We start from the raw sequence: 14,540 nt of genomic DNA on the forward strand, positions 1-14,540 counted from the left end.
ATACTCGTAGCTATTTGAGCTAACTTATAGTAGGGGGAGGGATGGGTGAGAGGGGAGTGACGGGGGAGAGAGAGGGGAGGGATGGGGGAGCGAGAGGGGAGAGAGGGGGGGATGGAGGAGAGAGATGGGAGCGATAGGGAAGAGAGAGGGGAGAGAGGGGGGAGGGATGGGGAGAGAGAGGGGGGGATGGGGAGAGAGAGGGGTGGTATTACAGAGAGAGGGGGAGCAATGGGAGAGAGAGAGGGGAGGGATGGGGAGAGAGAGGGGATGGGAGTGAGAGAGGAAGAGAGAGGAGGTATTGGAGAGAGGGGGGGGAGAGAGGGGGAGGATGGGAGAGGGGGGGGGGAGGGGGGGGGATGGGGGTCATTAGTTGGTTAACGGGGCTCGGACCGTGGGACCGGGCGCCGTTCAGTCCCAGAGAGAGAGGGAGAGAGGGGAGGCATGGGCGAGCAACGGATTGAAGAACAAGAAAATATATTTCCATTTCTGTAATTTAAAGGAATCTCTTTCATTTTTTCATCCAGGTAAGCTTTTAACAACCTACTCTGAAGTATATTCTCTTACAGAGAATCATGTAACTTTTTGACCTACAAATTAGGAAAACAGAGTATCTTTAGGATTTATAATAGGAAAGATAATAGGAAAGTGTAAAGACTTTACACTTACACTTTGCACTACACTCTAGACTTTACTACACCTCATTACTTATTACCACTGTCTTGGTTTATATTATTACTTACTTTATTTTGTTTTATTACTTATTATTGTGATCTATGCTGCTACTTATTTTTGTATATTTCATTTTTACTTATCTTTATTTACTTTATCTTGTATTGTTGCTACTATTTGGCTTTTTAGGAACCAAGCCTATTAAATTTTACTCTTGTGTACTTGTACAATAAGATGTAATAAAAGTAATTCTGATCTGATTCTGATTTGTGAAAGATTAGTTAGAAAGTGTTCAAGAATCAGAAAGAGAAATCGTCCTTTCACTATCCTTTAGAAAACATTTTAAATGTAGAGCGTAGATTGTACAGTATTCCTCGTTATTGTCTGTGATTATAATGAATATAAATCATAAAGTTTGTTCTCTGAACAGGGCGATGGGTCCGAGGGTCCCCCGATCTTCTGGCCGTCGGTATCACCGCCTGACGTGAAGAGGAAGCGTTCCCACTGCCTGCTCTCTGCAGCCCGACAGCGCCACCCTGTGGATTCTCCGTGGAGCTGCAGCCATGGCGGATCCTGTTGATCCTGATTATTCTGATTTAATAGCAAGACATTACAATTACACCGGCAAATACCGCAAAGTAGAGCCTGATGCTAGAATAAAGGCAGACTCTGTGGTGTTCATCATCGTCTGCTGTTTCATCGTCATGGAAAACGTCTTGGTTCTGCTCACCATATGGCGGACCAAGAAGTTCCACAAGCCCATGTATTATTTCATTGGGAACCTGGCCCTGTCCGACCTGCTGGCCGGCCTGGTGTACACGGCCAACATCCTGTTGTCGGGGGCCAACACCTACAAGCTGAGCCCCACCCAGTGGTTCTTCAGGGAGGGCAGCATGTTCGTGGCCCTGGCCGCCTCGGTCTTCAGCCTCCTTGCAATCGCCATCGAGCGCCACCTCACCATGCTTCAGATGAAGCTGCACAACCAGGGCAAGGCGCACCGCGTGTTCCTGCTGATCAGCGCCGTGTGGATGGTGGCGGCCCTGCTGGGAGGCCTCCCGGTCATGGGCTGGAACTGCATCAGCAGCATGGAGACCTGCTCCACCGTGCTACCGCTCTACCACAAGACCTACATCCTGTTCTGCACCAGCGTGTTCTCCATCATCCTGCTGGCCATCGTGGTTCTGTACGCACGCATCTACGCCCTGGTCCGAACCCGCAGCCGCAAGCTGGTGTTCCGCAAGGCGCCCAACGGCCGGGGCAGCAGCGGGGCCAACAGCAAGAGCTCGGAGAAGTCCATGGCCCTGCTGAAGACGGTGATCATCGTGCTGAGCTGCTTCATCGCCTGCTGGGCGCCGCTCTTCGTGCTGCTGCTGCTGGACGTGGCCTGCCACACTAAGGGCTGCCTCATCCTGTACCAGGCCGAGTGGTTCCTGGCCCTGGCGGTCCTCAACTCTGCCATGAACCCCCTTATCTACACTCTGACCAGCAAGGAGATGCGCAGAGCCTTCCTGAGCACCCTGCTGTGCTCCACCTCCTGCCTCCGGCCCACGGGCAAGGTGGCTCGGCCAATCATGGGAGCTGAATTCAGCCGGAGCAAGTCGGATAACTCTTCGCACCCCAATAAGGACGACATTGAGGGGCCCCTGAGGGACACGGCCGTGTCCACAGGCACCGACACCACCTCCTAGAACAGGACAGAACCGTGGCTACATGCTACTGCAGGTGGCTGCACACTACATAACAGTGGCTACATGCTACATACCTGTACTTCACGATACCGGTGGCTACATGCTACATACCTGTACTTCACGATACTGGTGGCTACATGCTACATACCTGTACTTCACGATACCGGTGGCTACATGCTACATACCTGTGCTTCACGATACTGGTGGCTACATGCTACATGCCTGTGCTTCACGATACTGGTGGCTACATGCTACATACCTGTACTTCACGATACTGGTGGCTACATGCTACATACCTGTACTTCATGATACCGTTGGCTACATGCTACATGCCTGTAATTCACGATACCAGTGGCTACATGCTACATGCCTGTGCTTCATGATACCGTTGGCTACATGCTACATGCCCGTTCTTCACAGAGCCAGCCAGCATGTTTGTGCACAAGCATTTTGACTAGTTATAATCAGGTCTTACTGGTTATAACAGTGGTTGACTTCTTCTTACTAGATAGTTATGACTAGTTATAACTGGTTGTCATCAGTTATAACCAGTTCTGAACAGTTATTGCTGGTTCTGGCTGGTTAAAATTGAACCTTATAACTGGTTCTGGACAATTTTCTATGGTTCTGACTGGTTATAACTGGTTCTGGCCAGTTTTCTAGGGTTCTGACAGGTTATATCTGTTCCTCACCAGTTCTCAACAAGCCTCAAAGCAGGTCTACCCTTCATGGAAACATGTAAAGCACTCGCTTAACGACAACCTTTACAACAGAAACTTAATCTTCCTAGGCAGAAAAATAGAATAATGTGCGGTGCTCTTTGAGAATGTATTTTGTACTTCGGTTTGTCCGTTGTAGCGCGGATAATGTATAATGTGGATAATGTTTCTGATGTCTGCTGCACTTCAAGGCTTAGATGATCTGTTGTCTTAGCCATATTGCTAGGTAGCTAGGTATTGCTTGCTCTTTAAAGCCACCTTTTCTTATCTTAGCTCTTCCTAAAGTCCATTTGCACATTGTAACTTTTGAATGTGTTTGTCATTTGTTTCACTCTTAATAAACATCAGAATAAAATCAAAACCATGTCTAGTGTATTTTGCTACCTGCTTTTAACTAAATGCATTTGAGACCTAAAGCAAAGACCCTTTTACTCCAACAGTCAATGTTAACCAAAATCATTACTATAAAAGAGTCAATTATATATATATATATATATATATATATATATATATATATATATATATATATATATATATATATATATATAAAAACCTATTTCACTCTATAAAATAATAAACCATCCTATTATTACAGTCTATATATATATATATATATATATATATATATATATATATATATATATATATATATATATATATATATATATATATATATATATATATATATATATATATATATGCATACATACATATGTAGATATAAGATAATAATTATAATAATAATAACACTATAGACTGTAATACAGTAACCAACTAAGACGCCACAATATTCCTTTGGGTTGCATTGTGGGTAAAGTAGTCTTTATGGCCCCTGTCGCCCTCTCTCACAGGGGACCAGAGAGGCCGGCGGACTCCATCTCCCAGCCGGCGGGTCTCTTCCCCTTCGGCCGGGAGGGAAGAGAGAGCAGCGAACCCAGAAACGAGCTAAAGTTCAGAGTTTTTGTTGTTCTTCTTATCTTTTATATTTTAGATTATATATATATAATTTAATATATAGTAATATATAATATAGGATATAATATAGATCGACAGACTTGTCATGGTGGCTTGTGGGGTGAAAGCTATGCGGTAATCTGTGGTTCTCTGGTCGGTTCTCCCCTCGGAGTGAGAGAGGAGCCGCAGAGCCTCCCTTCACCTCCCTCCTGGAGGACGACAGGGTCCGGGTCCGGGTAATAGTACCGGGTGTCCGTCCACACGGTCCTGGTGTCCGTCCAGCAGTGCCCGGCTCATGTCTTCATGATGTTCAGACTCAGAGCATCGTTCCTGAAAGCCTAATAGTGAGTTTAGACCTGTTTGTGTGTGCGTGTGCGTGTGTGTGTGTGTGTGTGTGTGTGAGTGGGTGTGTGTGTGTGTGTGTGTGTGTGTGTGTGTGTGTGTGTGTGTGTGTGTGTGTGTGTGTGTGTGTGTGTGTGTGTGTGTGTGTGTGTGTGTGTGTGTGTGTGTGTAGTGATATGTTACTAGTGATCTGTTAGTAGTGATGTGTAGGTTAGTAGTGATCTGTTAGTAGTGATGTGAGTGTTAGTATTGATGTATTAGTAGTGATGTGTGTGTTAGTAGTGATGTGTTAGCATTGATATGTTAATAGTGATGTGTTAGTAGTGATGTATTAGTAGTGATGTGTGTGTTAGTAGTGATGTGTGTGTTGGTAGTGATGTGTGTGTTGGTAGTGATGTGTTGGTAGTGATGTGTGTGTTGGTAGTGATGTGTGTGTTGGTAGTGATGTGTTGGTAGTGATGCGTTAGTTGTGATGTGTGTGTTAGTAGTGATGTGTTAGTAGTGATGTGCGTGTTAGTAGTGATGTGTTAGTAGTGATGTGCGTGTTAGTAATGATGTGTTAGTGATGTGTTAGTAGTGATGTGTTATTAGTTTGTTAGTATTGATGTGTGTGTTAGTAGTGATGTGTGTGTTAGTAGTGATGTGTTGGTAGTGATGTGTTAGTAGTGATGTGTGTGTTAGTAGTGATGTGTTGGTAGTGATGTGTTGGTAGTGATGCGTTAGTTGTGATGTGTGTGTTAGTAGTGATGTGTTAGTAGTGATGTGCGTGTTAGTAATGATGTGTTAGTGATGTGTTATTAGTTTGTTAGTATTGATGTGTGTGTTAGTAGTGATGTGTGTGTTAGTAGTGATATGTTAGTAGTGTTTCAGGAGTGATGTGTGTGTCAGTAGCGTTGTGTTATTTTTGATGTGTGTGGTAGGAGTGTTGTGTTAGTAGTGTTGTGTCAGTAGCGTTGTGTCAGTAGTGTTGTGTTAGTTTTGATGTGTGTGTCAGTAGTGTTGTGTTAGTTTTGATGTGTGTGGTAGTAGTGTTGTGTTAGTAGTGCGTCAGTAGTGATGTGTTAGTGTGTGTCTGTTCCAGGGATGTCTGACAGTGTGCGTCTGGACGTTCCAGACTTCAGTAACTCGGTGCTGTCTCACCTGAACCGGCTGCGGCTCCAGGGCCGACTCTGTGACATCGTGGTGAGCGTGGAGGGCGAGGGCTTCAGGGCCCATAAGGTGGTTCTGGCCGCCAGCTCGCCCTACTTCAGGGACCACATGGCCCTGGGCCAGATGAGCACCGTGTCGCTGGCGGTCATCAGGAAGCCCCGGGTGTTCGAGCAGCTGCTGGCCTTCTGCTACACGGGCCGCCTCAGCCTGCAGCTCGCCGACATCGTCAGCTACCTCACGGCCGCCAGCTTCCTGCAGATGCAGAGCGTCATCGACCGCTGCACCGCGCTGCTGGAGGGCATCCACCTCAAGATCAACCTGGGGGGGGGGGGCCCGGGTGAGCTCAGGGGCCTGGGGCCAGGGGCCGAGGGCCAGGAACCCCAGCTGAGGATGGACCAGGAGGGCCAGTGGTTCGTAGAGAGTAGTGAGCAGCAGCAGGAGGAGGAGGAGGAGGGGGGGGGGGGGCTGCAGATCAAGACGGAGAGGGTGGAGGAGTGGATGGAGGAGGAGGAGGAGGAAGAGGAGGAGGAACTCCCAGGAGGAGGGGCCGCAGAGGTGGAGGCCACAATGCTGATTGACAGGTCGGACCGGAGCTCTCTGGTGCAGGAAGACGGGCCCTCCAGCAGTCAGACAGACAGGTGAGACCACAGACAGACAGGTGAGACCACAGACAGACATGTGAGACCACAGACAGGTGAGACCACAAATGGACAGGTGAGACCACAGACAGGTGAGACAAAAGACATGTGGGACCACAGACAGACAGGTGAGACCACAGACAGGTGAGACCACAGACAGGTGAGACCACAGATAGACAGGTGAGACCACAGACAGGTGAGACCACAGACAGGTGAGACCACAGACAGGGTCCTTACTGAGGGCGACAAACATGAAAAGACGGGAAAGGGGCGGGGCACCAACAGGTGGGTAGTCAGACAGGCCAGCAGTGGGTGGCACCCTAACCTGCTAGGACCGGTGGGCGGCACCCTAACCTGCTAGGACCAGTGGGCGGCACCCTAACCTGCTAGGACCAGTGGGCGGCACCCTAACCTGCTAGGACCGGTGGGCGGCACCCTAACCTGCTAGGACCGGTGGGCGGCACCCTAACCTGCTAGGACCGGTGGGCGGCACCCTAACCTGCTAGGACCGGTTATTGAGTGTGTTTGGGCGTGGTCGTGATTTATTCCCTACAGCCGTAGGTCCTCTTTGTTCCAGGGTCAGTCCTACAGACAGCGTCCTGATCCTCGCTGGGCACCGGAGAGCAAAGAGTGAATCTCCAGGGGCAGACGAAGCCCAGCAACCCAGCTCCCAGGTGAGAGGCTGAGACAGAGGGTTAGACAGAGGCTGAGACAGAGGGTTAGACAGATGGTTAGATAGAGGGTGAGATAGAGGGTTAGATAGAGAGTTAGATTAGGGATGTCCGATATTGGCTTTTTTGCCGATATCCGATATGCGATATTGTCCAACTCTAAATTTTCAATTCCGATATCAGCCGATACCGATGTCGATATTTGGGTTATTTTTCCTCAAACCTAATTTAGGTAACATTACATATCTCCTGTTGTGGAATTAACACAACATGCTTAATGTTATTGTGATGCCCCACTGGATGCATTCTTGAATGCAACAAGGCTTTCCAAATGTTAACATTGTCTGTGCAAAATAAGAAAAATACTTCAACTTAATTTAAGGGAAAAGTGCCATGTTTATTTTTATTTTTTTAATGGTCTCAGACAACAGTGTGGATTACACTCTCCCTGAGATAATCTTGACAATGCCAACAACAAATAGGGCAAACTTGACTTCACAAATGATAAAACATTGTACCTGAACAACTATGTGCAACATAGCAGTATGTTTCTTTAACTAAAACTCAATAACCTTAATTGAATAAATGCACAAATATGAGTCAATTACAATGTGCACTGTACTGCACAATTTTGAAAACATTTATTTGAAAAAAAATCGGTTTTAAGGCAAAAAAAATCCGATACCGATATTGACAGATATTACATTTTTATGCTAATATCGGGCCGATAATATCGGTGGGCCGATAATATCGGACATCTCTAGGTTAGATAGAGGGTTAGATAGAGGCTAAGATAGAGGGTTAGATAGAGGGTTAGATAGAGGCTGAGATAGAGGCTGAGATAGAGGCTAAGATAGAGGGTTAGATAGAGGCTAAGATAGAGGGTTAGATAGAGAGTTAGATAGAGGGTTAGAAAGAGGCTGAGATAGAGGCTGAGATAGAGGCTAAGATAGAGGGTTAGATAGAGGGTTAGATAGAGGGTTAGATAGAGGGTTAGATAGAGGCTGAGACAGAGGCTGAGATAGAGGGTTAGATAGAGGGTTAGATAGAGGCTAAGATAGAGGGTTAGATAGAGGGTTAGACAGAGGCTGAGATAGAGGCCCTCAGGTACGACAGACCCTCAGGAGCCGCTGGCCTGGTAAGCCGGAGCAGTAAAAGGCGACCATCGTGACTGCGGCTCTCTTCTCTCTGTCTGGTTGCTAGGGGGAGGAGCCTGCGGCCGTGGACTTGGGGGGGTACGAGGAGTACCTGAGAGAGCAGGTGGGCGACCGCTGGTTCCGCTACAACCCGCGGCTCACCTGCATCTACTGCTGCAAGTCCTTCAACCAGAAGGGCAGCCTGGACCGCCACATGCGGCTGCACATGGGCATCACGCCCTTCGTCTGCCGCATCTGTGGGAAGAAGTACACCCGCAAAGACCAGCTGGAGTACCACATCCGGAAGCACACCGGGAACAAGCCCTTCCACTGCCACCTCTGTGGGAAGAGCTTTCCCTTCCAGGCCATTCTGAACCAACACTTCCGGAAGAACCATCCGGGCTGTACGCCCCAGGAAGGAGCTCACAGCGCCTCCCCCGAGACCACAGCCCCCTCCTCCAGAGCGGGCCAGGACCACCACTCCTCCCCCAGAGATGAGCACCCTGATGGGGGAGGGTCTGAAGGGCCCCAGGCCTCAGTATCCACGACAGGGCCAGACTGACCTCCGCCAGGAGGACCACCTCCACCAGGAGGACCTCCACCAGGTGATACCTCCACCAGGAGGACCTCCACCAGATGATACCTCCACCAGGGGGACCTCCACCAGGAGGACCTCCACCAGACTGACCTCCACCAGGAGGACTTCCACCAGGAGGACCTCCACCAGGTGATACCTCCACCAGGAGGACCTCCACCAGGGGGACCTCCACCAGACTGACCTCCACCAGGAGGACCTCCACCAGACTGACCTCAACCAGGAGGACCTCCACCAGACTGACCTCCACCAGGAGGACTTCCACTAGGAGGACCTCCACCAGATGATACCTCCACCAGGAGGACCTCCACCAGATGATACCTCCACCAGGAGGACCTCCACCAGACTGACCTCCACCAGACTGACCTCCACCAGGAGGACCTCCACCAGGAGGACCTCCACCAGACTGACCTCCACCAGGAGGACCTCCACTAGGAGGACCTCCACCAGATGATACCTCCACCAGGAGGACCTCCACCAGACCGACCTCCACCAGGAGGACCTCCACTAGGAGGACCTCCACCAGATGATACCTCCACCAGGAGGACCTCCACCAGGAGGACCTCCACCAGATGAAACCTCCACCAGGAGGACCTCCACCAGATGATACCTCCACCAGGAGGACCTCCACCAGATGATACCTCCACCAGATCATACCTCCACCAGGAGGACCTCCACCCGACTGACCTCCACCAGGAGGACCTCCACCTTACTTTATGAACCTTACTCCCTGAAGGCTGAGTCTCTTTTAAACCCTCATTAAGACACTCGACAGTGAGTTGAACACAGGGTTAGGGTTAAACCAGGGTTAGGGTTAGGGTTAAACCAGGGTTAGGGAGTTAGGGTTAGGGTTAAAACAGGGATAGCGAGGTAGGGTTAGGGTTAGTGAGCGCAGGAATACGATTAGTGAGCGCAGGAATAAGTTTTCTTTAAACCACATCTACCTTCACAATCAGCACTTTTCCATGGACAACCTTAATACTGTGATTATTATGGTCTGTCGGAACAGTGGAGTTATAAACAAAAATGTGTGCTTGTGTGTGAACCCTAACCCTAATATACCGTAGAACTATCAGTACCCTGCTGAGGGAGGTTAGGGTTAGGGTTAACCCTAACCCTAACCCTAATATACCGTAGAACTATCAGTACCCTGCTAAGGGAACTAGCCCTAAACTGTTAGAATTAGGGACTAAAGTAATGCTAACTCTAATATAACTATTAATACCCTGATAAGACTGAGGGGACCAGCCCTGACGAGTTAGTAATAGCAACACAATCCTTACCTCAAGGGATTTTCTTTCTTTACTTACTTTAATAATTCTTATTGATGTCGTTGTAACGAAGTGTCAATCACAAGACGATAGCCTGTGAAATTTTGGACATAGAATAAACTAGACATTATTAGACTTTGGCAGAATAATGTAAAGGAACCTTTTAATTAATGTTTTAAGGTGGCCTTATAGTTTCATTTAAAGCTCAATAGTTAAGATGAAATAGTTAAGATCAAATACGCAGAAAACCTCAGATAAACTACAGCTGATATGCTTCTCCGATCTCCATGAAACAAAACCTCACAACACAGTACACACTGGCTAGCTGGAGGACCAATCACAACAGAGTACACACTGGCTAGCTGGAGAACCAATCATAACATAGTACCCACTGGCTAGCTGGAGAACCAATCACAACACAGTACAACAGGGCTAGCTGGAGACTAGACCCATCAGGGGACATCTTAGACTGGGTACCCCCAGCCCATTCTGCCGGCGATTCAAATTCAAAGGGTCTGGAGAAGAGCAATACATTTCTTTCTCCTTCCGATACGTTTTTGCGGGAGCCAATCACCAAGCTGGCTTTTCCCCCTGGGGCGCCATTGGCTGGTTTAAGAAAATGACGACAGGGAAGCGACGGCAAGCAGTCAATTGCGTACAGAGTCGTTTGAACTATGCCCGTTGATCACACCTCTTGTGCTGCAGAAAATGTCGGCTTAGCTCAGGAGGTAGAGCAGTTGCCTTGTAACCGAAAGGTTGCTAGTTCGATCCCCAGCTCCTCCTAGCTGAGTGTTAATGCGTCCCTGAGCAAGACACTTAACCCTAACTGCTCCTGACGAGCTGGCTGTCGCCTTGCATGGTTGACTCTGCCGTCGGTGTGTCAATGTGTGTATTAACTGATGTAAGTCGCTTTGGATAAAAGCGTCTGCTAAATGCCCTAAAATGTAAAAAAGTCTCCCCAGACCAAGCTCATAGAATGAGCTTGGTCTGGGGAGCTTGGTCTCTATGAGCTTGGTCTGGCACTAGCCAGGCTAGGGACATATATGGAATGGACTATTTGGAGTATTTTCTTTATAGGACTTCTAGCCAAGCTGAAGACCACATGGATGTAGCCATGGCAACCCTCAGCCTCGCCTGTGATCGCTGGGCCCGGCGAGGTGGTATGGTTCGGCTGGGGAGGTTGGATGCACCTGATCACCTCTTCAGACTCAACCCCTAACCCTAACCACTAACTATCAGGTAGAAACCTCAGCTCTCCTTTATGTCATGATAGCTCCTGTCAGCATAATATGCAACCCAGCACAAGGGTTAGGGTTAACCCTAACCCTAACCCTAACAGCTACATTCAGTAGGAGGGGCGGATAACGTACAACCCCAGGAACCTGCTAGCACCCTGCACAACCTACTCACTATCCCCGACCCACTATCCCCCTCATCACTGCTGGACTCTACTCACTATCCTTCTACCCACTATCCCCCTACTCACTATCCCCTACTCACTAACCCCCTAATAACTGCTGGACTCTACTCACTATCCCCTACTCACTATCCCCTACTCACTAACCCCCTCATCATGTGCTCAGTCACTGATATTTGATAAATTTGTCCAACTACCAAAGGAATCAAGAAGACAAAGATAGCTCCTCCAAGCCCTTCAGTAGGTCCAGTAGGTCTCCAGTAGGTCTAGGGTCTCCAGTAGGTCCAGTAGGTCAAGTAGGTCTGTAAAAGTTCAATTGTGCTGTAAAATGTCAAATGATTATTCCGATAATTATTTTAATAGTATTGATTATGCCATCAATTTCCATTTATCCATGATTTGCTAATCAGTCAGTATAGCTTTGATTTTTCTTATACAGTTATGTTTATTTGCATATATATGAATAATTTCTTTTTATAAATACCTTTAACCTTGAACATAAGTATAATTAAATGTTAAATACATATATGAACTTTCTGAAGAATATTTTGGTTATACATAAAGATCAGAGATTTTATGCAAGTGGTACTTAAGACAAGTAGTGCCACCTTAAAGAGCCCATGCCATTAAAATCACATTTTTCCTATTGTTTGTTAAATAACATAGGTCTGAATAAGTTTGTGAGCTGTGGTAAGTTTGAAATCTATGCAGTTTGTCTGCTGAATGCAATAGGCAATGAAAGGAAAAAGGCAGAAGAAATGAGCCGATCTGGATAAGGTGACACTGTGACGTAGCGTTGTCAAATTATTATTCATGGCCCTGCCCACTTGGTTGGTTCGTAACCACCCACAAGAATTCTGAAGGAGTCGTGATTGAGCTAGTGCTAAATGCTAATACGTGTACGGTAGTTGCTTAGTTCGTAGTAACAGGCTAGTTACAGAATTTTGAGTGCAATGGCAGAACGACATCGAACTACATGAACTGCGACATGCTGCCTGCCGCCGGTTGCCGCGAGGCACCACCGCCGCGAAGCACCACCGCCCGGCAGCGGGCAGCCGGGCGGTGGTGCCTCGCGCCGGCAGCAGGCAGCAGGCAGCGCACGGAACTGTCTACTACAGATTGATGTGGAAGTGGAAGAACCAGAGACGTCGGAGAACCCGACGAAGTCCTTTCTGATTCATTATATCGTCTGGACGTGCACACAGCTTTTGGCCGTGATAATATGTATTATTTGATATAGATATCTATGTATTATATGATATCATTTAGATATAGAGCTCCAGCAGTCGGTTGCACCAGCAGAACGTAAAGCCGATCATAAGTTCGGGTGTAAAGTCTGCCTTAACCCTACGCTCGACGTAGCTAGTGCCAAACTAAAGGTGTTCTAAATTTTGGTTGCACCACCATAACTTAAGTTGTAACGTTACTAGTAGTGCATAAAGTGTACCAGTGTCGCTTTTAATGACGTTTAGATAATTTCAAGCCAATCATTGACAGATAACAATGTAAACAGGAAATACCGGCAAGTTTCCACCTTACCCGAGTGAAGACGCGTTAGCACCCAAATGAGAGGGCAAACAAAACAGTTTCAGTCATTTATTCTCTTTGCTCGGACGGTATAGGCGTGAGGTTAAGCTATTTGATGGCGGATTTTATAATAAATAAATAAATAAATATAATATTCCGCCTGGCAAAACCGAAATCGCGCGTATAATTCAACATCATCATAATAAAGAAATGGATCGATACGGTCACGGACAATCCGTTCCCGGGGCAAATCGCATTGAAACTCCTCTTCCCATTGCTCAAAACGAATAGCCATCTTTACCCTGCGTTAGTGTTTAAATCTTTTTACGTTTTTTTCTTTTAACGGTTCTTTATCGTTAGTATGGAACTTACACCAGCTAGAGGGGAGGTGTAAAAGATAAGTTATAACTTAGTGTTACGTTGAAACTATCTGCTTGGTGCAACTGCTATTTTTTTAGTAGAGTTTAAAGTCGAACGTTTGGGTGATTTACGTTCAACGTAGCCTAAGTGGGACCTTACGTTCTGCTGGTGCAACTGGACCCAGGACTGTAACGCAAGTGTTGTACACACGTCGGACTCTCGTCTCTGGTATTTCTCCAACTAGACTCGTAGTGGGGGTTATCTCAGCCATGGTTGAGAATGGATTGGGGGAAAGGAACTTTGGCTTTGACTCCCTGAAGTCATGAACCACGACATGGAGGAGAAAGGGATTGTTGACCGCGGTCGTCTCCCGCCGGAGCCTCGCTGCCGATGGACCACCGCCTCGGCTTCAGGAGGCGGTGATTAGCGCTGACCGCTGCCGAGGCGGCGGGAAGCAGGGCTCAAGCGGGATACATTCGCGGCCAACAATCCCTTTCTCCTCCATGTCGTGGTTCATGTAGCCTACTTCAGGGAGTCAAAGCCTAAGTTCCTTTCCCCCAATTCATTCTCAACCATGGCTGAGATAACCCCCACTACGAGTCTCGTTGTAGAAATACCAGAGACGAGAGTCCGACGTGTTATGCGCCATCACACCAACAGCAGAACGGTTATCCAAATAACAAGGAAGTGTACAACACTTGCGTTACAGTCCTGGAGCTCTATATCTAAATAATATCATATAATACATAGATATCTATATCAAATAATACATATTATCACGGCCAAAAGCTGTGTGCGCGTCCAGACGATATAATGAATCACAAAGGACTTAATCGGGTTCTCCGACATCTATGGTTCTTCCACTTCCACATCAATCTGAAGTAGACGCGGTCGTTTGAGATTGATAATAACCTATCGTCTGGAGGCTCACACAGCTTTTGGCCGTGATAATATATATTATATATTATATGATATAGATATCTATGTATATTAATATGGGTTTCTAAGAGCCATTGCGATACATCCACCGTAAACAGAGCGCATGGTACCGTGGCTACAAGCTGCTCAGGGCCAGGTGATAATATATATTATATATTATATGATATAGATATCCAGGGCCGTCGGACTGCGGGGACAAAGGGGACAGTTGTGGGGGGGCCCAAGGCAGAGGGGGCCCCCCCCACAACTCAATTTTTTTTTAATCTCACCGTTTTTTTTTTCTTTATCTCCCCCCGTCAACAATCGCTTCTCCCCCCCCCCCCCCCGTCAACAATCGCTACGGACCCCCCCCCCCCCCCGTCAACAATCGCTCCGGACCCCCCCCCCCCCCCCCCCGTCAACAATCGCTCCGGAACCCCCCCCCCCCGTCAACAACCTGGCACAGGGGGTCCAGCAGTACCTATA

General features: G+C 47.6%; 2 protein-coding genes across 5 annotated transcripts; both read left to right on the forward strand.

The window, feature by feature from the left end:
• The first annotated feature begins 366 nt into the window (after positions 1 to 366).
• Positions 367 to 3,437, forward strand: s1pr1 (sphingosine-1-phosphate receptor 1). Of its 2 annotated transcripts, none has more exons than XM_030373516.1 (2): positions 367 to 524; positions 1,084 to 3,437. In XM_030373516.1, exon 2 carries the CDS (start codon positions 1,233 to 1,235, stop codon positions 2,355 to 2,357), a length of 1,125 nt encoding a protein of 374 aa, XP_030229376.1. In that variant the 5' UTR covers positions 367 to 524; positions 1,084 to 1,232; the 3' UTR covers positions 2,358 to 3,437. The 2 variants fall into 2 exon arrangements, with proteins under 2 accessions (XP_030229376.1, XP_030229375.1); XM_030373515.1 differs by having other exon boundaries at positions 1,100 to 3,437.
• Positions 3,438 to 3,905: 468 nt separating this feature from the next.
• On the forward strand, positions 3,906 to 11,895 carry zbtb37 (zinc finger and BTB domain containing 37). Of its 3 annotated transcripts, none has more exons than XM_030372945.1 (4): positions 3,906 to 4,374; positions 5,438 to 6,159; positions 6,737 to 6,833; positions 8,034 to 11,895. In XM_030372945.1, exons 2-4 carry the CDS (start codon positions 5,456 to 5,458, stop codon positions 8,526 to 8,528), a joined length of 1,296 nt encoding a protein of 431 aa, XP_030228805.1. In that variant the 5' UTR covers positions 3,906 to 4,374; positions 5,438 to 5,455; the 3' UTR covers positions 8,529 to 11,895. The 3 variants fall into 3 exon arrangements, with proteins under 3 accessions (XP_030228805.1, XP_030228806.1, XP_030228804.1); XM_030372946.1 differs by having other exon boundaries at positions 3,908 to 4,374; positions 5,487 to 6,159; XM_030372944.1 differs by having other exon boundaries at positions 3,912 to 4,374; positions 5,454 to 6,159.
• The last annotated feature ends 2,645 nt before the right edge of the window (positions 11,896 to 14,540 follow it).

This window comes from Gadus morhua, chromosome 12 (assembly GCF_902167405.1).
Source record: "Gadus morhua chromosome 12, gadMor3.0, whole genome shotgun sequence".
Taxonomy (NCBI): Eukaryota; Metazoa; Chordata; class Actinopteri; order Gadiformes; family Gadidae; genus Gadus; species Gadus morhua.